The sequence below is a fragment of the Gracilinanus agilis genome, chromosome 1 (genome assembly GCF_016433145.1).
Source record: "Gracilinanus agilis isolate LMUSP501 chromosome 1, AgileGrace, whole genome shotgun sequence".
Classification (NCBI taxonomy): Eukaryota; Metazoa; Chordata; class Mammalia; order Didelphimorphia; family Didelphidae; genus Gracilinanus; species Gracilinanus agilis.
In genome coordinates this window covers 202,250,985-202,276,178 of record NC_058130.1, presented here as the reverse complement: position 1 = coordinate 202,276,178, position 25,194 = coordinate 202,250,985, and the positions used below count along the sequence as shown (strand labels likewise).

At 45.3% G+C, this 25,194-nt stretch overlaps 3 protein-coding genes across 3 annotated transcripts in view; 1 reads left to right on the top strand and 2 right to left on the bottom strand.

Moving 5' to 3' along the window:
- The window catches only part of ITGAL (integrin subunit alpha L), a 37,743-nt gene extending 30,656 nt beyond the window's left edge, over window positions 1-7,087 (top strand). The window contains 7 exon segments of the mRNA XM_044678709.1: window positions 920-995; window positions 4,410-4,517; window positions 5,133-5,189; window positions 5,325-5,423; window positions 5,538-5,633; window positions 5,739-5,849; window positions 6,541-7,087. Of these exon segments, the coding sequence (XP_044534644.1) occupies window positions 920-995; window positions 4,410-4,517; window positions 5,133-5,189; window positions 5,325-5,423; window positions 5,538-5,633; window positions 5,739-5,849; window positions 6,541-6,762 (769 nt within the window). The 3' untranslated portion in view covers window positions 6,763-7,087.
- A 4,211-nt stretch (window positions 7,088-11,298) lies between these two features.
- Window positions 11,299-13,658, bottom strand: ZNF768 (zinc finger protein 768). Its single transcript, XM_044657393.1, has 3 exons — window positions 13,562-13,658; window positions 13,361-13,467; window positions 11,299-13,153 (listed from the first exon to the last, which is right to left on the bottom strand). Exons 2-3 carry the CDS (start codon window positions 13,437-13,439, stop codon window positions 11,907-11,909), a joined length of 1,326 nt encoding a protein of 441 aa, XP_044513328.1. The 5' UTR covers window positions 13,440-13,467; window positions 13,562-13,658; the 3' UTR covers window positions 11,299-11,906.
- Window positions 13,659-19,275: 5,617 nt separating this feature from the next.
- Window positions 19,276-21,876, bottom strand: LOC123231150 (zinc finger protein 764-like). Its single transcript, XM_044657392.1, has 3 exons — window positions 21,438-21,876; window positions 21,202-21,312; window positions 19,276-20,891 (listed from the first exon to the last, which is right to left on the bottom strand). The coding sequence occupies exons 1-3, from the start codon at window positions 21,589-21,591 to the stop codon at window positions 19,975-19,977; spliced, it is 1,182 nt and encodes a 393-aa protein (XP_044513327.1). The 5' UTR covers window positions 21,592-21,876; the 3' UTR covers window positions 19,276-19,974.
- Window positions 21,877-25,194: the final 3,318 nt, after the last annotated feature.

Below are 25,194 nucleotides of genomic sequence, written 5' to 3'. Positions count from 1 at the left end.
TGAGAGGCCCACTAGGGCAGTGATGTCAAACTCAAATAAAAACTGGATCATTGATCTATACATAAGGATCTCTATGTGTCAAATATTGACTTAGTTTTCAAATGTATTGTTTTCTGTGTCTTTTAAAAAAAACCCTTAACTTCTGTCTTGGAATCAATACTAAGAGTATTAGTTCTAAGGTAGACAAGTGATAAGGGCTAAGAAATGGGGGTTAAGTGACTTGCCCAGGATCACACAGCAAGGAAGTGTCTAGGGCTAGATTTGAATGGGAACCTTCTGTTTTTAGGTCTGGATCTCTATTCACTGATGTAATATTTAGAAATTAGATATTATATATCTATATATTACACTGAGCCACCTAGCTGCCCCTATCTATGTTTTAATTTTTATTTATTTGTTTTAATATTTAATATCAATATGATTTATTTTACTATTTAATTAATATCAATATTAATTATTTGGAAATAACAAATTAATATTTAAGTATATTTTAATCTGGTTCGGGCCAAACTTGGAAGTGTTAAGGGGCTGAACGTTTGACACCTCTGCTCTGCCGGGCCATATTGTAGCTTCATTTGTGTTTTGCCTTTGGTGGTATTAATCCTTTCCTTATTGCCGCCAGTAGTTCCTTTTGCAAATCCCTGAAGTAGACAGGAATGGGAATCATCAGAGCATAGATTTAGAGTGGGAAGGGACCTTAAATAACGGTCCTTCCAAACTCCTCCTAATACAGGTTAGAGAACCGAGGCCCAGGGAGGGGAAAGGACTGGCACAAGGTCATAGAGGGAGGAAGAAGCAGAACCAGCATCGAACCCCAGGTTCTGTTGCTCTAGAGTCAGTTTTCTTTGTATTTCACCGTGATCTTAGTCCCCCATGAACTAATAATGATCCACTATTTCCATCTTCTCTCTCTTCACAGGCAGGAAAACACTACTCTGTACCTCAATTTCACCGCCAAAGGTCCCACAGTCCACAAGGTCCAGCATATTTATGAGGTAGGAATCATAGACTTTTAGGCTAAAATCTTAAAGCTGAGGGGGGCAAGTAGGTGGCTCAGTGCATAGCAAGCCAGGCCTGGAGACAGAAGGTCCTAGATTCAAAATCAGTCTCAGATACTCCCTGGCTATGTGACCCTGAGCAAGTAACTGCTATTTTCTAGTCCTTACCCCTCTTCTGCCTTGGAATTATACTTTGTATTAACTCTAAGATGGAAGGTTAGAGTTTATTTAAAAAAAAAAACATTTAAAAATTGTTTTAAACATCTTAAAACAGAGAGAAACTTCTGGGATCATTTAATCCAATGACTTATCCAGAGCTAAGATCCACACCACAGGAACCTTGACCAATGATCATCAAGCCTAATGTTGGAACACATACAAGACTGGACTCTGGCTTTATCGCTGGACTCTCATTATCAGGGGGCTCCCTGTAATGAGCCCAAAATGTGTCACTTTCCTCCTTCCGGTCCTGGTTCTAACCTCTGGATCTAAGCAAAACAAATCCAATCACTTTTTTTTTTTAACTTACCTTCTATCTTAGAATTAATACTAAGTATCAGTTTTCTTTTCTTTCTTTTTTTGGTATAGATTTTTTTTTAATTTTTATTTTTTAGAAAATGTTTCCATGGTTCCATGGTTCCATGGTTCCATAACCCCAATTATGTCTGCATCAACCCATGTGTTCAAGCAGTTGTTTTTCTTCTGTTTCCATCCTATAGTTCTTCCTCTGAATGTGGAGAGCGTTCTTTCTCATAAGTCCCTCAGAATTGTCCTGGGTCATTGCATTGCTGCTAGTACAGAAGTCTATTACATTTGATTTTACCACAGTGCTAAGTATCAGTTCTAAGGCAGACAAGTGGTAAGGGCTAGGCAATTGGGATTAAATGATTTGTCCAGGGTCACACAGCTAGGACAAGTCTGAGGTTAGATTTGAACCCAAGACCTCCTGTCTCCAGGTTCTCTATCTGAGCCACCTAAATGCCCCAAATCCAATCAGTCTTCCACATAACAGCCCTTCAGGTACTTGAAGAGAGCTGTCATCCCTCTGTCACCCCAGGCTTTTCTTTTCTAGGCTAAACTTTCCCAAATACATGAACCAATTAAGTAGTCTGGTTTATGAGATACCTTTCAGGTCCTCCTCTGAGCTCCCCCAAATTGGATAAAGTCTCTCTTATAATGCAGTGCTCCATCACAGTAACTGGTTCAAAATGGTCTAGAGCAGTGATTCCCAAAGTGGGTGCCACTGCCCCCTGGTGGATGCTGCAGCAATCCAGGGAGGCGGTGATGGCCACAGGTGCATTTATCTTTCCTATTAATTGCTATTAAAATTTAAAAAATTAATTATTTAATTTAATTAATTTAATACCAAGCTGGACACGCTTCCCTCTATATGTAGTCTGACAAACTCAAAGCAGTGCAATGAGACCGTCTGGATACTATAGTTTGATTGACGCAACCCAAGGTGGCATTAGTTGTGTGTTGTTTTTATTTTTAACCCTTACTTTCTGGTTAGTAACAGCTCTAAAACAGAAGGGCAAGGGCTAGGCATATGGGGTTAAGTGACTTGCCCAGGGCTACATAGCTAGGAAGAAGTATCTGAGGTCAGATTTGAACCCAGTCCTCCTGACTTCAGGCATGGTGCTCGATCCACTGTACCACCTAGCTTCCCCCTGCTATTAGTTTTTTAAGGAACTCTATCATGATGTTGGCTCTTATTAAATTTGTTGTCAGCTGTCTAATTGTTCAGTGTTTAACATAGTTCCTGGTACACATTTAGGTTAAAAAAAATCTATCATCCAAGTAATTGATTCTCTATCATTTACTTGGGCGATAGATTTTTTTTTAACCTAAATGTAGAACTCTGAATTTATTCCTGTTGAATTTCATAGTGATTTTGGCTCATTGCTCTAGAGCAGTGGTTCCCAAACTTTTTTGGCCTACCACCCCCCTTTCCAGAAAAAATATTACTTAGCGCCCTGGAAATTAATTTTTTAAAATTTTAATAGCAATTAATAGGAAAGATAAATGCACCTGTGGCCATCACCGCCTCCCTGGATCGCTGCAGCACCCACCAGGGGGCGGTGGCACCCACTTTGGGAATCACTGCTCTAGACCATTTTGAACCAGTTACTGTGATGGTGTCAACCTTTTGCGTTGAAATTCTACCTCAGATGCTTACTATTTGTGGGTACTACAACAAGTCACCTCATTCTTATGTGCCCCATTTTCCCATTTGTAAAACAAAGAGTTGGACTTGATCATCTATAAGTTCCCTTCCAGTTTTTAAGTCTTGGTCCTATGATTCAAACCTGATAAAACTAATAGATTCTCACAATTTTAGAACTGGAAGAGGCCTTAGAGAACCTCAAGTTTAACCCACTAATTTTACCTCCTCCTCAAAGAAGGAAACTGAGGCCCAGAGAAGGGAACAGATTTGCCCAAGATCACAAAAGTAGTAAGATCAGAGCAGGAATTCCTAGTCCAGGTGTGTTGACTCCTAGTTCAGTCCTAGCTCTATTCTATTAGACTGCTTCTATCTGTTTCATTCATTTATTAATATACCCCCATTTCTATCTTATTAATAATGCTTAGAGGGAAGGGTAAGGGCTAGGCAAAGTGGGTTATAAGCAACTTGATCAGGGTCACACAACTAGGAAGTTTCTAAGGCCAGATTTGAACCCAGGTCTTCCTAATACCAGGCCTGATGCTCTATCTGCTGTGCCACCTAGCTGCCCACCTTCTATATCTTTCTCCAATTTCTAAAAATGTTAGTCTATAATATGGAAATTTGTTTTGCATAATTGTACATGTATAACCTATATCAAATTTCTTGCTCTCTCAGTGAAGGAAGTGAGAGAAGAAGGGAGAGAATTTCAAACTCAAAATTAAAAAAAAATAAATTTAAAATTGGCTTGATGTATAAATTAGGAAAAATAAAATATTTTTAAATTTTTTTAAAAGTTGATCAGACAGAGAAGTAAAAAGAAAATGTGCCTTCCCTCTTTGTAGAGTTAGAGAACTCTGGATGTAAAATAATGAATATAATGTTAGATGTGGCTGTTGTGTTGATTAGTTTTGCTGAACTGCTTTTTTTTTAAATTTTCACTTTTTGTTAGAAGGGAACACTCTGGGGAGAGGAGGAGAGAAGACTATGTTTGGAAATTTAGAGGATATAAAAACAAAAGATAGCAATAAATATTTTTAAAATAATCAATATGGCTGAAAGCAGAATCCTATTGTTGTCAATAAAATTTCTACCTTTAGATTAACATAGGGAATGAGTTATCTGAGAGGTAGAAGGTCCAAGAATAGAATCTGGGAATACAAAGCATATGAGAGCAAGATATGGAGCTTATGGGAAGCCAATGAACTGGGGCATGTGGCTACAATTTGTTTCTCCTTTGTCCTCAGGTGAAGACTCAGGACTTCATTGATTTCCCTCCTGCTTTGGAGATTGTTATCTTGGTGCCAAGAAGCCAGATGAGAGGATTCTTTACAAGAAACTGGACTGTTCAAACGGTCAGAATCAGAGGGAGCAATGGAAAAAATCTGGAGAGGGCAGCTAGGTGGCTCAGTAGATAGAGAGTCAGGCCCAGAGTTGGGAGGTCCTGGATTCAAATCTGGCCTCAGACACTTCCTAGCTGTGTGACCCTGGGCAAGTCACTTAACCCCCATTGCCTATTCCTTACCTCTCTTCTGCCTTGGAACCAATATACACTATTGATTCCAAGACAGAAGGTAGGGGTTTAAAAAAATCTGGAGCTGAATTTGGGGTATGAGGACCTCTGTGTCCAAGGAAGAATGGGAACTCCTGGATCTGAGTGGTAACTTCAGTACGTCAAATCCTTCTGTTTACAAGTAACATCATGTTCTAGGCTTAATGAGTCCGAGCAGGCATTGAAAGTTAGGAGATGCTTGGATCTGAACTGGGCGCTCAAGATCTCTGATTCCAAAAAGGCATTATGGGTGGGTAAGGGGGCTTGGGTCTGAGCTGGGGAGACCTACGGGGGCAAGATCAGGGTTGGGGATCAGTACATCTGATGTGTACTCAGAGTAACCCGCAGTGCAATGCTTTTTTCATGCTCTGATGGAGAATCCTCCCCTCCTTTCCCTATCCTCCCATCATTCCTCTAGGAACCTCCAGTACCCTGTTATGCTAAGGTCCTGGATGAACTGCCCCATCCCACCCAGGTAAGCATTCAGCTGCTGGAAGGGTGAGGAGCAAGGGCAACCTGAGCAGCCTCATTCATGAAGTCCCTCTCCAACCCCACCATGGGACTCTGACTTCATGAACTTCACTTAATTCCTCTTTTTCCTTTCCCCAAGGCCTGCACTCCAGGGGCTACCTTCCGGTGCACAGTTGATTTCAGGAAAGAGACCCTGGTGCAAGTGAGGGGGCTGGTGGAGATCACTGAAAAGATCCAGGTAACCAGCCTGTGGGGTGGCTGAGACCCTGGCTCCTCTAATGGATGGGGATGGAGGTGGACCTGCTGGGTAGGAACTGGGGTTAAGGCAGTCACTGGATTCTCCCTCTCTCAGGCCTCTTCCATGTCCAGCCTGTGCACCAACATCTCTGTGTTATTCAACTCTAGCAAATACTACCACCTCTATGGCAAGGAGTCTTCCCAATCCCAGGTACTATCAAGCTTTCAGAAATCATCTCCCTCTCTCCTGGCTCCTAGGAACTCTTTCTAGAAGGTGGACGAACCTTCTCTACAATAATCCTCTCTCGTCCCTCAGGTTGTCACAAAGGTGGACATTGTGTATGAGAAAAATTCTCTTTACCTCTATGTGCTTAGTGGGATTGGTGGCTTGGTCCTCTTGCTGCTGATTTTTGGGTTGCTCTACAAGGTGAGTCTCCTTCAGACTTGGGAAGGGGCTGGAGTCACTAAGGGAAAGAGAGATAGTAGGAGCCAATGGATCTATCTATCCCATGGACTGAGGGGCCAATTGACACAATGGGGAGCTTGGGTTCTAGGTCCATGTCTATCATTGACCTGTCATATAATCTGGGGTGGTTCATTTCTGTCTGGTCCTCCTCTGTAAAAATGAGGGCTTTGGGCTAAGATGATCTCTAAGGTCTCTTTCTGCTCTGCTGGTCGAGGATTCTGAAAGGTCTCATGATTGGCAGAGTCATTTTTGGGATTATGGCATCATAGATTTAGAGCTGAAAGGAGACTTAGAGGCAATATAGTCCAGTCTCCTTATTTTACAGAAAAGGAAACAGAGTCTCATAGAGGTTAAATGCCTTGCCCAGGTTCACACAAGTATTGAGTAAGGCTTGGATTTGAACCTATGTACTCTGATTCCAATTTCAGCACACCTTCCACTTTACCAAGTTTCTTCAATTCCTATGGTAAATTGGGTAGGCAAAGGAACTAGCCATGGTCCTTAAGACTCAATGATCTGAGATTTTCAGCATGGTGCCAGCTCCTCTTTGGAACTGATCTAAGTAAATTTTCCCTTTTTATTCTAAGGGACAAAGGTATAGAAGGATCAGGGTTGGCATTGGTAGCACTCTCTTTTCTCTTCCCATGAGCAGATTGGCTTCTTCAAAAGGGACCTCAAAGAGAAGATGGAAGCTAATGGTGCAGTTCAGGATGGAATGACAGATGAAGCCTCCAGTCTCCCTGCTGCTGCTACTGACCCAAGCTGCACAGAGCCCCTTCACGGAGAGGAAGGGAAGAATGAAGATTGTGATGACCCAGACACCAGAGAACCCCTTTACCCAAAGGAAGGTGGAGAAGAAGGATGTGCTGAATGAAGTCTGAGCTATTGGGGGAATACCCTGGGGCCCCAGAATTAGAAAGAGCTCAAGGCTGGTAGTAAAGAATCCTGAGATGTAATATTAGCATGGCCAACAACCTGTCCTATGGTCTTAGGCAAGTCCTTTCCCCTCCCTGGGGTTTAGTTTTCCAGTTTGAAAATGAAATGGGATAAATAATACCTGCCCTACTTCATAGGGAGCTTATGAGAGTCTAAAGTGGCAATATATGTGAAAGAACTTTGGAAAGTCATCCAAGTTAATCAATAAACACAGAACCTGTGATATAGAAGGTACAAAAGGAGACCCCCAAATAAATATCCTTGTCTTCAAGGAGTTGTTGTTATTTACACCATAGCTCATCCCTTTCAGCTGCTGTGATGACCAGAAAGGGCAATGGGAAGCAAAAGCTCATACATTTCTTCATTATGGTGAAAGATTTCTGAAAAAAAAAAGGGGGGCTTCTGACTCCAAGACTCTCTTCCTCAGCTCTTATAGGCCTGACTTCAACACATTCTAAATCTATTTCCTATTCTATCCAATTCTTTACCCACCTTATTTTGCCTTCCTCTTCTTCCTCAAAACTCCCTTGTCTCCTTGAGGGTTCCTTTTCCCTTAGGGGAAATTGGTTAAAGTTGTGTATCTCCCTAAGTCAAATTTGGTGAACTATCTTCTCTTCTCCACTTCTATCCCTGAACCTTTTGTGAGTTTCCCAATTCTGAATTAGCTGGGGAGAGAAGACAAATGCCCTCAAAGAAGATAGTCGATAATATGAGGCCAAAGGATGGGTGTGATAAGGGTGATAAGTGATAAGGGACAGATGGCAAGAACTGCAGGAGATCTAGGTTTTGGGGTAGTTAGGGAGATTATCACAAAGGAGGTAGGGTTTGGGCTGGCCCATAATAGCTGAGTAGAATTCAGATAGAAAAATAGCAATGGGTAGATCAGTGTGAATAAAAGCTCTGCCAATGTACTAGGAACCTTGGGTACATATAAGGCAGCAGCAGAAGAGAAGACTAGGAAGATTAGGAACAGAGTATAGTGAACCTTGAATGTCAGACTGAGATGTTTGCATTTGGAATTGCACATTGGAATGACCAGAGAAATTATCTGTGAAATCTAGAATAAGCCTAGAGTTTATCTAAAATCTTGTTTCCCAGATGAGGAGACTGAGGCCCAGAGATATTAAATGTCATGTTTTTCTTCTCTTCATCTCATCTCTGGCAAGGACCCAGAAGATTCTCCTCACCAGAAAGAAGGGGGAAAGGGTAGGATGTTTCCAGTATCTTCCACATGACACTGCGTCAGTGGCCCCTGTGTCTCAGAGTGACTCATCCTCACTTTGTGGACCTTAAGAAAATGAGTGTGACAAGGAGTGAGAAACCCTGGGTTGGAAATTAAGGATATGTGATCCGCCCCTTGTTCTGCGACTGACTTGCTGTGTGGTTTCAGGCAAATCACGGAGCCTTTCTGAGCCTTCTTATCCTAATCTGAAATGGATATAATGATACCTATACTCAGGGGGCTGTTGTGAGGTTAAAATAAAGTAATAGATGTTGCTACTTCATTCATTAGGAAGTATACAAATAAAAAAGTGGAGGCATAGTTGGACAACAATTTCTGTGAAAGAGATTTGGGCTTTTAGGGAACTCTAATTCAACAAATCTTTACTAAAAATCTAGGACGAGTGTTTCATGGAAACCAAAAAGGACTACTAATACACTCCTTTTGCTGTACTTGCCCCTCCCCACCTCAATCCTATCCTGGGTTTGAGGTACATTTGGGGTATTTGTTGTTCAGTCTTTTCAGTCTCATCCTATTCTCTGTGACCCTATATGGGGTTTTCTTGGTAAAGATACTGGAGTGGTTTGCTATTTCCTTCTCCAGTTCATTCCAGAGGAAGAACCTGGGGCAAATGTGGTTAAGGGACTTGCCCAGGGTCACACAGCTAGTAAGTATCTGAGGCCGGATTTGAACTTGGGTCTTCCTGACTCCAGGCCCTGCACATTATACTGTAACACCTAGCTACCCCCCATTTTGAGTATAGGTCAGCCATATTTGACAACACCACATCCCCAGCATGTGTTTTTTTTTTACAAGCCAACCAGAGGACAAAGCAAAAGACATTGAAATAGCATTAGAAGACCATTGCAAAAAAAAAAAAAAAAAGATTTCCCCATTAAATTAGGTGTACGCTCTCCTATGGATTATCATACCATCATACCATATAATAACCAGAAGGCATTTTACCAGGGAATACTGGTAGCCAGAAATACACATAGCCTGGGTATACACGTCTGAGCCAACTCAGAACTGGGGTCACCAGATTTCAAGTGGACAAGCAAAAACTCCAGAGGGACATGATAACTGTTTTTATCCTGTGGAAGATGGATTTATGATTATTTTGGCCCCACTCACAGAGAAGAGCAATGAATAGATCCTATTGAATCAGATTTAGGAGCTGAATAAAGGGAAATGTTTTTTTTTAATTTAAAATAAATTTGAACATTTAGAGCTGCCTAAAAGTGGAATTGCCTGCTTCAGAAGGTAGGAGTTGATGGGGACAGAGAGTCAGGCACAGAGAGGGGAGCTCTTGGGTTCAAATCTAGCCTCAGATACTTCCTGATTATGTGACCCTGGCTAAGTCACTTTTCACTCCCATTGCCTAGCCCTTTCTGCTCTTCTGCCTTAGAACCAATTATAAGGCCAAAGGTGAGGGTTTAAAAAAAAGAGAGAGAAAAAGGTTAGTTGAGTTTCTCATCACTGAGGCTCTGACCCCTTGTCAGCATGTTGTGGAGGAGATTCCTATGTAGCTAAGATGACCTTTGAGGTGTCTCGAAACTGGGAGATTCTGTGATTTTATAATAGAAATATGAGGAATTTAAAAAGGGGGTTGAGGATCAGTATGGTAGAAAGACTCCTCCCTAGACTGGGGAGCATCCTTTCCTGCTTGGAGGAGGCATCTCTGAACACATTTTGTACAAATGTGAGGCCATGGCCGCAGAGCCTCATGGCTTAGCCAGGTAGACTGGGGCTAAAGTCTGCCCATTATATCTGAGGGAATAGGAGGACAAAGAGCTGGAGGAAAAAGATATGAGGGCAATAGGCGGAAGCTTCTCACCAGCCTCTGCCCTCTTGTTAATGGTCCTGTTAAGCTCTTAACCAGGATGGTTATTAGAGAAAGAGTTGCCTCTGGGCTCCCTCTGGTGGTCCAAATGGATACAGAGCTTGGGACATTCATTTCTTCATTCAATAAATAGTGTAACTTCCTGTTAATCAGACTAGGTCATAGGTAGTTTTCTCCCTAGGGGTAGGATGAAGTTCTACTCTTGGCTAACTGACATCTCTTCCTACCTCCAGGCTCACCTTTCTGGATAGCAAATCTTTCTTTTTTTTTGTTACAGAAAAAAGAAATCAGAGATGGAGATTTAAAGTAATGGTGGAAGGATGTGCATCTGCTTAAGTCTTTTAGGGTGGTATAAGGTATAAGGAAACTATCATTTGAGTTGACTCAGGAAAAGCCAAGTGAATGTTTTGCCAACCTTCCATTATCCATTTGGCAAGATATTTGACTTGGAGAGCAAATGATACTTGCTTGAGGGCAAGGGAAACCAAAAGCCTGGGCCACTAAAGGGTTAAGGAGATTGGGTTGGGCAGAGTCATATTGTCAGAACTTGGTCCCTAGTACTCTCTCACCAGGCTGGTGGTGACAGACAAGAGGTACCAGCATGGGGAAAAAAAGGGGGGGGTATGCATGTGAATTAGAATGAAGACACCAACTTGAAGTTCCATAGCTCTCCTTCACTTTTAGACCCAGAGACAAGTCACAGGGCATAGCCACTTCTGATTAGAGTTTCTTTTGGGAAATGTTATGGTATTTCCCCCATCCCCCAATCAACTTTTCATTCCCCTGGGCCATATTTCAGCCAGTCAGTGGCTCAGTTCCGGGAAAACTGGAGGCCAAAATGCCAGAGAGTGCAAATATTGGAGAAAACCCAGGGCTGATAAAGGCAGGGTTAGTAAGAAAGGAGTCAGGGTCCCAGAACTATCTGGAAGGAAGCCTACAGTATTCAAATCTTGAACTACAATCAGCCAGAAGGCTCTACCAAGTGTTTTCAAACCCGAGGCCCCTTCTCCTGAGACTTTAGAAAACAAAACAAAGCCAGCCATTTTCCAGCCCTAGGGCCTCAGGGAATCTGAAATTTTCCCCTTCCCCTTTTCCCCCAGGGCAGATTCCCTTTGGCCCCAGCCTTTAAAGACTATCCCAACTTTGATCATAGGTTGGAGTTGGAATGAGGAGCCTCCAGGCTCTAGTTCCCCTTAAATTGTTTGGCTACTAAGCTGTTACCAGTTTGGATAGAGTAGCACCACAAATGTGCATTAGTATCCCCTTTCTCCAACCTCCTTCCTTATTATAGGGACATCTAGTTTCTAAGCAGTTTGGGTTTAACCTGAAATGGCCCAATCAGGATGGGGGAACAGATATCGAAGGCCTACCCCTAACCCAAGGTGGATGTATGAGGCTCAGGCACTCGATTTCCATAATGAGGTTTTTATTGAATCAGTGACTCGCAGCAGGATGGGGCAGAGGAGACTCCAGGCTGAAGCTGGGGCAAAGCCCAATCCAGATACCTGAATCCCCACCCTAATCCTCAGTCCCACCCTCTCCCCGACCCTCTCCCAGTGGGCCTGGGAGCTCCCCAACTAAGCTAATTCCCACTACCTAACCACCTAGAGAGCTATCCCCCTATATCTAGCAACTTGTCATCTCTGGAAGTCCAGCAGATGGCACTGGTGCGTAGGCAGTCAGCTCTGCCTATTCTCTGTTTCTCCCAAAGACTTTCAGAGGGCACAGGGAAGGCCTGCTTTTGGTTGTTGCTTCCTGCCCCTTATTTAAAAACTTTTTCAGGGATATCTTCCCATAAAAAGCCAAAGCATTCATTTCTCCTAGAACACAGAAGTCTTTTTACCCCCAGCTTCTGAAGGGAGTTTCATGTTCAATTTCCTTTTTCTGAAACGAAATGCCTGACCCTAACCCTTCTCCCTTCCCCCTCCCCCCAAAAAACCTCTACCTACTTCTCTAGGCTGCTTATCCCCGCTCCCTCCCAATGTAACCCTTTTTCTGCTCCCTGGGGTTCCTATGGTCAACGCCTCCCAGCTGCATGCGTCCGTTGGTGGCGAATGAGGTCGGAGCTCTGTGAGAAGGCCTTGCCACAGTCGTCACACTTGTAGGGCCGTTCACCACTATGGACTCGGTGGTGCTGTAGGAGGGTGGAGGAACGGCAAAAGCCCTTTCCACAGATAGCACACTTATAGGGCCGTTCGCCTGTATGGGAGCGCTGGTGCTGAATCAGGGTGGATGATCTATTAAAGGTTTTCCCACAGTCAGGGCAGCTATAGGTTCGGCCAGGTAAGTGGGTTCGGGCATGAATGGCAAGCACAGAGCTCTGGCCAAATCGTTTCCCGCACTCAGGGCACTTGAAGGGCTTCTCTCGGGTGTGGCTTCGGGCATGAGGGGTGAGGGCCGAGCGCTGTGAGAAGGACTTGCCACATATGCCACAGCTGTAGGGCCTCTGGCCTGTGTGGACACGCTGGTGGCTTCGAAGGGATGAGTTCTGGCTGTAACACTTGCCACAATCGGGGCAACTGTAGGGTCGCTCATGGCTATGGGTGCGCTGGTGGCGCAAGAGGTAGGAGCTGTCGCCAAAGGCCTTGCCACAGTGTGGGCACTTATAGGGCTTCTGGCCTGTATGGGTCCGCTGGTGGCGGAGCAGGTAGGAGCTGTCAGCAAAGGCCTTGCCACAACGGGGGCATTTATATGGCCGTTCACCTGTATGTGTGCGCTGATGCTTGATGAGATCAGAGCTTTGTGAGAAGGCTTTGCCACAGACTTCACATTTGTAAGGTTTCTCTCCTGTGTGGATGCGCTGGTGTTGAATCAGGGTGGAGCCTCTCCCAAAGCTCTTCCCACAGATGCCACAAATATTGGGTCGTGGGGGCTGCCTACCTTGACCTTTAGGGGCCCCCCCACGTCTAGACTGGCTTCGGATGGCCTCTGAGAGGTTGAGAGGGTTCTCCTGAAGTATCTCAAACCGGGGGTCAGTGAGCAGAGTCCCTGAAGGCATCTCAAAGGTGGTCCCCAATGGCAGGTCCCTAGGGGGTTGATCCTCATACCCTTCAGTGTAAGAGTCCAGGGGGTCATCCTCCAAAGAGAGATCAAGAGGATCCTTTTCCTCAGGGCTTGGAGGCATCTCAGCAATTTCATCAAAGCCTGGACTCTGAGGTTCAACTCCAAAGGGTATCTCTTCAACATCTTCATTCTCAGAGTCTTCCTGCTGAGGAGTCTCTTTTTCATTATCACTCACACTCTCTTGTCTGTCGCACTCACTGCCTGTGGAAAGAAAAGTAAAGTCTGAAAACTCATCTTCTAAACATTCTGTGCTCCAGTTTCCACTGCTAAGTGTTCTATGTCTTGGTCCTCATTTCCCTCCCACCTTTCCACTACTACTTGATGCCCTCTCCAATTCCAATTATTCCCTCCCCGTACGGAAGCCTAGAAACCAGAGTTGCAAGCCTAAGAAGCCCTAGCTTCTCTCACCTGTGGGGGTGCCTCTCTGGCTCTCCGTGTCCTCAGGACTCTGGGGATCTAGGCCCCACGGCTCGGCCTCTTGCTCCATCTTAGAAATCAGGAGCCGAGGGAAGCCTCTGGAGAAGAACAAGAGTAATTTTGCCTCTTTAGCCCTCCAGGTCTGAGCTCCCTCTCGGGCCCTGGGTGCCCCCGCGGTCTAGTTAGAGTCACCTGAGCAGCAGGCTCCCGGCAGACCGGGGTTCGCTGGGGAGCGTGTGCGTGCCCGCGCGGCTGTGGGGCCCTGCTCCCCTTCCCAGAATCCAGATGTCTTGACCCCAGGCCTCCAGCTCTCCCTCCCCCCCCNAGCTCTCCCTCCCCCCCCCCGGAGCCCCGCCCCCCCTTTCCCTCCAGCTCCCTCTTTTCTCCCACAGCCCCGTCTCCTCTCAGACTCAAGGTGGCCTGGGCCCGAGGATTGTCGGTCCTCGACCCCTAGACACCCTTCCTGGGACCCAGGTGTCGGTGGCCCGGCTCCCCAGCCCCTTGCTGGGCTGCGGCTGCCCAGCCCCCTCCCCCCGCCCCCTGCACAGGAAGTGTCCGTGAGCCGCCAGCTCCCCGCTAGGCTGGCGCCGCTGCCGCTCTAGGACTCCACGGAGGTGCGACTCGGTGGCATTAACCCTGTGCAGGGCAAAAGGGCCCTGGGCCCCGGGGTGCAAGCCTAAGCAGGTGCTGAAGGAACAGCAACAGCTGCCGCAGGGGTGGCAGACTGGTTGAAGATAGTAGCCCAGACACTCCGAACTAGGGCCTTGGCCGGCTGTCGGTCCGTCTGCTGGCCTCTCGGTTCGTGCAAGTGTGCCCGGGAGCTCCGGAGCAGCAGCTCCCAGACTCTGGGGACGACGAGGCGGAGGGCAGCCAGCCCTACGGGCTCGTGCCTCGGCTCCGGTACAGCGATCAACCTCCGCCTTCGTCCCTTCCCTCGGATCCGGGGCCGGCGGGGTCTCCGCGACGCTCCTATCCCGGCTTTCCAGCGGGGCTCGGGAGCGGCGGAGCAGTCAGCGGAGCCCCACGGCTGCCCTGGAGAGGGCCTCTTCATGCCGCCCCTGCGGGTGAGCACAGCTTAGGTCTGGGCTCCCCCAGACTCACCCGGGTCCCCTACCCCCGCCACATCCCCACTCTGTAGCCCAGATTCCCACCCTTCCTCCAGCCTGCCCCTCCCTCCAGTCTAGGATCGTTGCCAAGGAGACGGCTCCGCCACGGAGGTGGGGCAAGCAGACTGGTCTGGGAACCCCGTCTTCTTTCCTTTGAAGAGGGCCAGCGATTGGTCTCTGGGACCTCTTGCTCCTCCCCCTTTCTCTTCCCTTCCCGCCCCTTTTCTCTCTTGCCCGGCTGCTCGAGGGGGCGTTAACTGACAGTCCTGGCCCGAAGAGCCTCAGGCGCAGCCTGTTTGGCCCTAAGGCGCTCGCGGGGCGGGGTCTTCCTGCTCTCGCAAAAGGCTTGAAGGGAGCGCAGAACTCCCGTGGTCCTTCAGGATTTTTATGTGGTCCCCACCCTTTCCTTCTTAATTTTTTCCCCTCTTCGACAAAAGAAGAGAAAGGCACCCCGCCCCTCCACTACCCTTTCCCCTCTGCGCTCCTCAGGCATCCTCTCCCCCACACCTCAAGATCCTTATTAAGATGCCTACGGATTCCAGACGCTAAAGGGTTAACGCCGCCCAGTCTCTATAGTCTGGAAATCCTAGAGAGGACCTACACCGGGAGGATGAAGCGCTTCCTTCCGCTTCCTGTCTCATTCATCCACCCTCCCACTTTTCCTCCCCCCTCCCCCAGCTCTATTGAAATCTCTGGACTCCCGGGTCCTCAGTTTCCTGCTTTTCCCCTTTCTCCTCCTTTTTGCCAAAGGGTTAAAGGCTTCTAGGGGGAAATGGGACACTGAGAGGTGAGTGTATAGGGGAAAAAGGGAGCAGGACACCTGGGTCTGTTATTGTTTAGTCGTTCAGTCATGTTCGATTCTTCGTGACCCGTGGACTTTGTCCAAGTGGTTTTCCATTTTCTTCCCAGTATGACCCCATTTTATAGATTGAGAATTGAAGCAAATAGGCATTAAGACTTGCTCAGAGTTACGCAGCTGGTGTCCGAGTCCACGCTTGAATTCAGAGGCATTATCCCCTGCGCTTTCTAGCTTCCCTACATTTGGGCTTAGGGAAAGAGGAAAAGAACGGGGTGGAGAAAGAGGAAAACATGGCCTTTTCTTTTCCCGCAGTCAAGAACTTCCCAGATTTCGTATCTTGACGAATTGAGTCGGGGATGGGGGTGGGAGTGTGGAGGCGGGGGCGGGGTTTGGTTCCCTGGGGTCCAGTGCAAGTCACCCCTAGAAAGAACTTGGCCCAGGTCCAAGCTAATAAGTGTCATTGGGCCCCTTACTGTGTTTAAGCCTCTGGGAGTACAAAGACTAAACAGTAGTATTTGCCTGAGGTGCTTATGTTTTAGGGGAGCCATAGTGTAGATAGAATGTGCAAAGAAGTCAGTATATGCTTGATAATCGAGGAGGAAGAGAATACTAAAAATTGGTAAAGAGATATCTGTGGGGATCCTAAGAGGTCGAGATAAGAAAGGAGTGCTTTCAGGGATCTGTGGAGGAGGGTAAGGAGGCAGGAAATGGAGAAAATAGAAGGTAGGTCAGTTCAATTGGAAGTTGAGTCCATGAAATGTCTAATAGGATTAGGAATACTGGAGCTAGATTGTGAAGGGCTTTAAATAGCTAAATAATTTACATATTTTCTAGAGGGAGTTGGGAACCACAGAAGGTTCCTAAGTAGAGGAAATGGTGAATGTCAAGAAAACTAGATTTGGAGTCAGAGGACCTGGGTTCAAATCACCAGTTTGCCACTTAATAACTTTGAGACATTGGACAAATGATTTCCCCTCTCTGGGCCTAAGTTTCATCCTCTATAAAATGAGGAATGAGGGACTAGACTTCTGAGATTCTTTTCAGCTCTAAATCTATAATCTTATGACATGATCAGATTTGAGCTTTAGGAAGATTACATAGAGAGAATGGACTGGAAAGGAAAAGAACTGGAAGCAGGCGCCTATTTAATAGGCTATTGCAATAATGTAGGTGAGAAGTGATGAGGGTGAAGGACCAGGTAATAACCATGTTTCCAGTAGTACTTAAAAGTGTTTTGCCACAATAACCCTGCAAACGAGTTGTGCTGTGCTATCCATTTTCTATGAGAGCACAAGGATGTGAGAGTAGTTTCTTGCCCATGAACACTTGTAAAATTAAATGTCAGAAACAGGATTCAATCTTTGGGTTTCCTAATGCCAAACCTAGTTTTCTGTATACTTCTGTTATCACTCCTCTCAAAGAAATAGAGGTCTAGAGTGAGGAAGGTGAAATGTAGGTCTCTAGAACTGAAGGAAGCCCCTTTGACACTTACTCACCCCACCCTGTTGGGAAAGGATTGTTTGTGAAGTGTATTCTTTGTGACTGTGGTAGGAACCATACAAGGTATGCTTGTTGCTGCTGTACTAAATAGAAGCCTCTGAATCATTCATTGTTCTTGCTGCTTTTTCAGCTTGGATGCCTAGATTGGTGGTTCTTCTTCCTACTCAAAGAGGACCCAAAATGACCTGGCTGGTAAAGTCTTGTGACTCCTACATGAATTAGGTCTAAGTGAGGCAGAATTGCATAAAATCATTGGGCTCACCCTCTCTTCCATTCATTCAAGACTAGAAGCAAGGCAAAGGAAAGATGACTGGTGATGGCTTGGGATGCAGTGGATGACCTTGACTTCTTTGATGTCTAACCAAGCTCTGAGCACTCCACAGCTTTCATAGTCACTGGAATAAATTGTTCTCACTCACCCCTTTTGCTGGGGGAAGTTTTCACATGCTTAGGATGGATACTTTCCTAACTCACAGATGGGTTTTTGAGACCTTTTGGTTACCCTCAACATAGTTTAGCCCTGCTGCTGAGATTATTTAACAGAGTGTGGCCACTGTGCAAATTATAGCTTCTTGAGCTGGATGGCAAGTGGACACCAAAGCTGGATGAGCAACCCTGAAGGGGCACCAGTCTTCCTAAACAGCCTGTATTCCCTGTGTGGATGCCTAGAAGCTCAAAAGGAAAGGGAAAGGCTAGAAGATTGTTTCTGAAGTGACTAACATCTCGATTCTCCTTTTCTTACCACAGGGCCTAAGAGTAAAAATGAGAACCCCCAAGTGGGAAAGGCCTGGGAATAGGGAAATTTCCAAAGGTCAGAGGACATACAATGACCCAAAACTCATAGTTCTGTATTAAGCTATTAAAATTTACAGCAGTGTTTCCAGCTTTCCAATATAGTTAACCCTCAAACAGAATATGAACTTGGCTGGGATACGAAGATTAAAGATGATTTAATTGAAACATTAATAGCTTTAAATTTCACCAAGACTTTTGAGGTCACCCTGTCTGTGTGGGTTCAGAAATTAACCAGGGGCATTTTTTTCTGTCCTTAGACATTCAAGTGGTTGCATGATTTATGGAAAGGATTTTGTCCAGAGCTTCCACTTGTTCATTCAGGAAGCATCAGAGAATCCATATAGATGAGAAAACCGATAAATACTCTGACGTTGGGAAGAACTTTCTACAGAGCTCACATCTATCACCTACCTATAGATCCAAATGGCTGAGAAACAAACCCTAGTAGTGGAAGGGTTTTTCCTAGAATATTAGTATTATACATAAGAGAGCTCACACTGGTCATACTTCTACCAGTTCTCTAACAAGACCTTTAACCATAGTCCTGATCAAAAGCCCTATGTGAGTCCTAAGTGGCAAAGGTTCCAAGTCAGGTTTCCAAGTTGTTTCAGCACCAATTTTCCCATGAGGGAACAATCAACCTAATGGCTGTTTCTCCCTAATGAAGTTTCTATTAAAAAACAAACTAAACCCAAGTACCTTTTGTCTTAGTATCCATTCTAAGAAGAATAACAAGGACCAGACAATTGGGTTATTGCCCAATATAGGCAATTGCCCAGGATCACACAGCTAGGAAGTGTCTTAAGGCCAGAACTCGGGACCTACAGATTCCAGGTCTGGCTCTCTATCCACTGTGCCACCTAGCTATCCCTAGATATGGCTTTTTAAAGTGGTTCCAGAAATTCATGTATGAACAATGACTGTCATTGCCAACTGTCTGGATGCCTTAAGTTGTACTGGTGAAATCTTTGTTGGATTTGATGGATAAGGCCTTTATTCCATAGTCCAGTGCAATGGCCCCTAAGCAAAACTTTCTCAGAATTACATGCTTCAAAGCTAATGTCATGGAACATTTCTGTCAGTGTAATAGAGAAGCTGTCTATTCCTTGCTCAGAAGAATCTAATCCTAAAGTTTCGATTCAGTCCTAACAGTTGTGGGATAAGGGTTAAAGGCTGGGCAGGTGGGAGAGACTCAGACAATTGCATTAATAGGTGCTTAATCAATAGTTATAGACTCAACATTGGGAGGCAGAGTCTCAGGATAAAAAGAGCATAACCCCAAAGGGCTTCTGGGTACAAATTTTTGTGTTCCCGAAGAACAATGATTCATCTACCATTAAGCAGCCATTCTGAATGCTGGATCTATGTTCCACCATTGAGTATCTACTGAATTCCTTGGGGTATAGGCTAGAGGCTTAAGGAAGGATGAGCTGCTTTTCTGTTGCCTAAACTATTTTTGTTTATAGCAGCTTCAGAAATTCAAGTGAACTTTAAAATTGTCAGGTGTTATCCCAAACCTGAGGCTTCTCCATCTCCCTTTCTAGCAGGATGTGATATTATATTAAAGGGGTTGGGAAATATTTTTCTTGTTTCCATCTCTACCTTCATATTTTATCCTAACATTTTTCTATTCTTGGTGCAATATGGAAGAAAGGTGTATATAAAATAGAACTCTGATTGAAGAGGATGGGTGTGGGAGAGAAGAGGTTCAGGTTCTCTGCTGACACAGACACAGAAGCAGTTCTTAGGAAAACTCCTTTACTATCCTATATTGTACAATAGAGGGAGGTCCTGGCCCTAACAACCAGGAGCTATGTACACACACACACACACACACACCCCTCTTCCTGCTGTGGGAAAGGGAAGTTCACTGCTAGAAACCAATAGAGGAAAGACCAAAGATGGGGTCAGGCTCAAGACTGAGAGTTCAGGGATGTTAAGTAGAGATTTCCAAAGGTGTACCCTTTGGCACAGGTACAGTAGATGGAGATGTAGTTTTGAAGGATGGTAAACTCCAAAAGAGGCAGCTAGGTGGCTCAGTGGATAGAGAACTGGGCCTGGAGTCAGGAAGACCTGACAATTGTTGTGTGACCTTGGGCAAATCACTTAGTCTCTGCTTTGATCCATTATAGAAAATGGTCCACAGAGCCACAAAGAGTTGAATGTGACTGAACAGACTTAAGAGAAGGAGGAAGATAACCATCCTCACTCATTGGGCCCTCAGGGAGTTGGCATAGCAACTCTGTCCATTGTGCAACTCTTGGCTTTCTCATAACATCAGAGGAGACAATAGCAGGTGGTTTTATGTCTGTCCCTGGGTTCTCTCAAACCGTGGGCCATCTTTCTAATCCTCAGCTGTTCTTGGATCTTTGGTTTTCTCCTATCCCATCAAAATCCTTAGCTAGTCACCCACACTCCTGGAAGATCTCTGGGTAGTGCTGGAACCCTACTGGGGGATCTAAATCTCCCTGGACAGTGGTAAGTTGCATAGGTAGTACCTCAGCCAACTGGCCCCTCCTGCCCCTGGCACCAGGCCGATGGATCCACTGATGTTTTGCTACAGCTGACTTCTGGCTGAATCTCCTCCCACATTCAGGGCAGGGGTAGGGTCGCTCCCCACTGTGGGTTCGTCTGTGAGCAACCATTTCTGAACTCTGCCGGAAAGAACGTCCACAATCAGGACAGGAGAATGGTTTTTCACCTGTATGGGTACGCTGGTGGCGCCTTAGATCTGAGGCATGGGCAAAGGCACGGCCACAGTCAGCACAGGGGAAGGGTGTCTCACCACTGTGGACCCGATGATGCTGTGACAGGGCTGAACTCTGGCTGAAGCATCGGCCACAGTCAGCACACTGGTAGGGTTTCTCACCAGTGTGAACCCGGAGGTGAGTAGTAAGGGCTGAGCGCTGAGTAAAGGCCCGGCCACAGTCAGGGCACTGATGAGGCCGTTCCCCTCGGTGGATGGCTCGGTGCTTGCTTAGTGAAGAGGCCTGGCTGAAACCTTTGCCACAGTCAGGACAACGAAAGGGCTTCTCACCAGTATGGGTATAAATGTGCTCCACCAGGGTGGAGCGCCAGGCAAAATGCTTCCCACATATGGTGCAGCCATGGCGTTTGTTATTTGGAGAAGCTGGAGGGTTGACACAGAGGCTTCGACCTGAAGGAGGGAGGCCCCTATGGGGAGCTGAGGGAAGCTTTGCTGGATGTTCCTTGTGTTCCAAGGTCCCAGTTAGAGGCTGTCCAACATCTTCCAGTCTCTTGATCACAGGTCCTTCCTCAGTTCCAAGCATCTTTCTATTCTCTTTGTTCTTGTTCTTAGATCCTTTGGGGAAAAGAATAATTCAGAATCCAACTTGTTTTGCTTACATATAAAAATAAATTTTTACTGCTATCTTTTGCTTTTATAGTTCTTCACTCTCAGAAAATCATCCCTTATATCAAAGGATTGTTTTATTTTCGAATCCTACTGCTCACTACATAACAATCCTTTTGGGGAAATAACACCCCCTACCAGCCATGGCACAGAACTGGTTTCCACATAAAAGCTGTTAATTTACTGTCACCCAAATAAGTAGAGTCAGAACTTGGATCTCTCCAGGCTTTAAGTCCAGGACTCTGTACCCATCCCTCACCTCCACAATTTATTGCTCGCTTCTCCTTTTCGCCCTCAGTAGAGCTGGCCTCAGAGTCCCAAGCTTCTTGTTCCATCCAGGAGATGAGCGCTGGTTTGGGACCTGGAAAACCTGAGGTAGGGAGGGGGACGGACACAAGATTATGGTGGAGGAGATCTGATCCCACGTCAGTCATTCCAACAGTACCCTTCCCACCGCTACCCCGGGCCCCTCCGCAGTGCGAACGCGCTACTCACCCAGCGCGCCTAGGTGGCTGTAGGTCTCCCGCATTACGTCCCGGTAAAGGGCCCTCTGCGCTGGGCGCAGCCGCCCCCACTCCTCCGGGGAGAAGTACACGGCCACATCGGCGAAGCTCACGAGGCCCCTCGCCCATGGCCCGAACCCGCTCATACTCCTCGGCGCAGACGGATTGGGGTAGTCTTTGGCCTCAGCTACCTCTGGCAGCCCTGGCTCCGCCTATGAAGGACTGGGGCGGACCTTGCGGGCCGGAAGTGTTTACTAGACCACCCTAGGCCATGAGAAGCCGGCGGCATTTTACCCGGTTCCCTCTGGACTGGAAGTGGCTGTCTTGGGGGAGCTGGGGGAGTGCCCTCAGAAAAAATGGCGGCGCTCAAGCTTCACTGCTTTTCGGCTTCTGGCAGGAGACGCCCCATGTTGCTTTAAGGTGCTGACCTTAACCAAGATGGCGATGTTTTGCTTCGGTTTCTGCGGGGAAAGGCTCGCCGTCATTGCATAGTAGTGACCAAGCGTCCACATAAACCCGCCAACCTGAGGGGCGCATGCGGATTAGACATTATCAAGACTTCTTTGAAAGATGCCGTCCCTATTCCACAAATAAGCAACGGCTAGACTTGTGTGGCTTCTGACTTTTCCTGGGCTCCTTCCATGGTTGTCTCCTGTATCCGTGAACCGGGACTTATTCGCAGCAAATGTTTAATTCAATTTTCCCATTTTGCAGATACGTGAAACTCTGGGCCAGAGAGATTTTGGCCTTTCAGTCACAGCAAACAAATACAAGATTCCCTAAATTTCCATTATTCCAAGAACTCCAGGCCTTCAAAGGGATTTTGGTGTCTGGCTGCTCTCATGGCTCTTAACAAGCATGGGGTTCTTCAAAACATTAGAGAAAATAGCAATATAATGCCAGGTACTTCAACTTCAAGGGAGAGTAAGGGGCCAAAGTAAGAAATGCTTTGCCTGGGGTTAGGGATGATTTGAAGGCAACATAAATTCCTTTTCTTGCAAGACTTCTTTCAGGAGGGCATTCCCTCTCCTACATAGGGGTCAGGTTTCCTGGGACAGAGCCAGACCAATCTGTCTGGAATATGGAGACATTTGAAGTAGAAAATGACCTAAAGCTGGAAAGCTAGTTTACTGATAGTGAAGGGTCTTGAACACCAGGGCTGCATCTGAATTTTTTTAAAAAAGCGTAATGGGGGCAGCTGGGTAGCTCAGTGGAGTGAGAGTCAGGCCTAGAGACAGGAGGTCCTAGGTTCAAACCCAGCCTCAGCCACTTCCCAGCTGTGTGACCCTGGGCAAGTCACTTGACCCCCATTGCCCACCCTTACCAATCTTCCACCTATGAGACAATACACCGAAGTACAAGGGTTTAAAAAAAAAAAGCGTAATACTGAGATCAAAATGACAGTAAGACTAATCCATCGCTTGTATGCTAAATGAATTGATGAGAAAAAATTATGTTATGCATTGATTTCAATAGTGTAGTGAGTGATTAAAAAAAGCTAAAACTACCAGGATGACCATGAGAACCAAAGAGAAAAGTCATATTTGGGAGAAAAGTCCATTGAATCTGACAACTAAGGTTGTAAACTGTGTGAGTGAAGAAAATGGAATGATAGAGGCAGAATCAATGAGATACAGCAAAAGACTGGTTCTGGGGTGTGAAAGGGAAGAATTAAGTGATTTCAAGGTTGTGAACCTGTGTGAGTGAAAGTGAGTGCTCTCAAAAGAAAGACAGAAGGGCTCAAAGGGGAATAAGATTATAGAATTCAAGAGAAAGATGAGAATATAGACCTGAAATTCTGTTTGTGTGTATCTGGTAGGTATCTGTATAATAAGAGAACAAACTGAGATGGGTCATGAAAACTCAGGAAGACACTATCCAGAAAGGAGTGATAAACAAAGTCAAATGCTGTATGAATGAGAACTGAGAGAAGGATTTGGCACTTGAGAGGTAATGAGTAATATTGGAGAAAGCAGTTGAGTAATGAGGTTAGAGAATCAGGCTTCAAGAAACAGAATTGAGTAAGAAGAAAATCAAGGCAACATGTATACCATAAATAGCTATTCTTAGGACTCTGGCTGAGAAAAGGGAGGCATCAAGATACAATGGAAAGGGTGCTGGATTTGAATCTTGCTCTATAACTTTTGGGTCAGAGGTTGTTTCTTTATAAATGAAGGTGTTTGGACTAGATGGCTTTTAAGATCCAATCCAAATATAAATCCTTGGTCCTATGACAATAGTTTGAAGAGATGATAGGATTAAGGGAAAGCTTTTTAATGATGGAGGAGACTTAAGCATAATTTTGGCTATAGAATGAATCAGTAAGGAGAAGTGGGAAATTATAAAGGTGATGACTGTGGGGAAAACCTGTTGCTGTCGACCAGAAGGGATGAGATCAAAGGCACCAGAAGAGAGATGGCCTTGGTGAGAAGGGCGACTCCATCAAGTGGCTGAAGCAAAGGAAAAGGTGAGGGATATCTAGGGGTCTCAAGATAAAGAAAAGATAGAAAAGAATGTAGCACAGGAAGAGATGAGTTGGAGAAAGAATAGTCTTCTTTACTACACATCAGGCCTGTAGACCTGGGTTCTTGTCCATCCAGTTCTCCCACTTAACAGTGTGACAGGCTATGACCTAACCTCATTCAATAATAAATTCAACATTCACTAAGTTGTCTTATATGTAAATCACAGAGTTAGGGGCTGGGAAATAAAGACCATGAAACAAGGACTGCAGGAAGCTATCAAAGCTGTGACGTTTAGCACAGCTAGTCAGCAGCTCTGACAATCCAGCAAAGCAGGTTGTCAGGAGGATGGAAATTCCACAATCAGTGTACCCTATGTGATTCTTTTTACAGTGACATTTAGTTGCATTGAAATTATTGCAATCAGTATCCTTATTCAGCCCCAGAGAGACACAGAAAAACAATACAGGTTCATGGCAAGAACAGCCACAGTCACAGACTACCCACTATCCCAAAATAAACCCCTATACAAACCCCCAGAGTACAGAAACTTTCCCTAGAATCATCCCTGCAATAAACCAGCAATTAGTGAGTTAATGTAAGTTTCTAAATTCCCCAGCAAGAAAGTACCTGGCCTGGGTTTGTTCCCAAACTCCCACAGACCAAGGAAACAGTGAAACACAAGGAAAACAGGGTAATGACAAATTAGCACAGAATCACCCTTCCAGAACTGCATTCTTATTAACCCTATAGCAGAAAGAACAGCAAGCATACTTTTAAAAAAATAGAGAAAAATGAAAGAACATCATGGGAACAAAATTTGGACCAGACTGATATTATTGTATTTTATTTGATATAATCAACTACTATAACTATCTCCTTGATTGATGATAGATATGAATAGTATAACGTAACAATATACATGATTGAATTAGTTAAAATATAATTAACTATTATGCTTAACTTGGAAATGATGTTCTTGTACCTTACAGATGACTGAAAATAATAAGTTCCAACTAAGCCATTCTGTAATGAATAATTCTTGACAAGCTTGCTTCTTTGTTTAACCACAGTAAGATAATTAGTAAATGCCAATCTTATGATGTTTCAAAAGTTAATATGTGATTTTGAATGTATGGGAAAATCAAAACCTGTATGAGATAAAGAAAAAAAGGGCATAAAAATAAAAATCAGCAGTTGGCAACAGAGAACAGCCTTTGTAATTCCACTTGCACTCTGGCTCATTTTCATTTCATTTTCGCCACGACATCCCACCTCCAGACACTC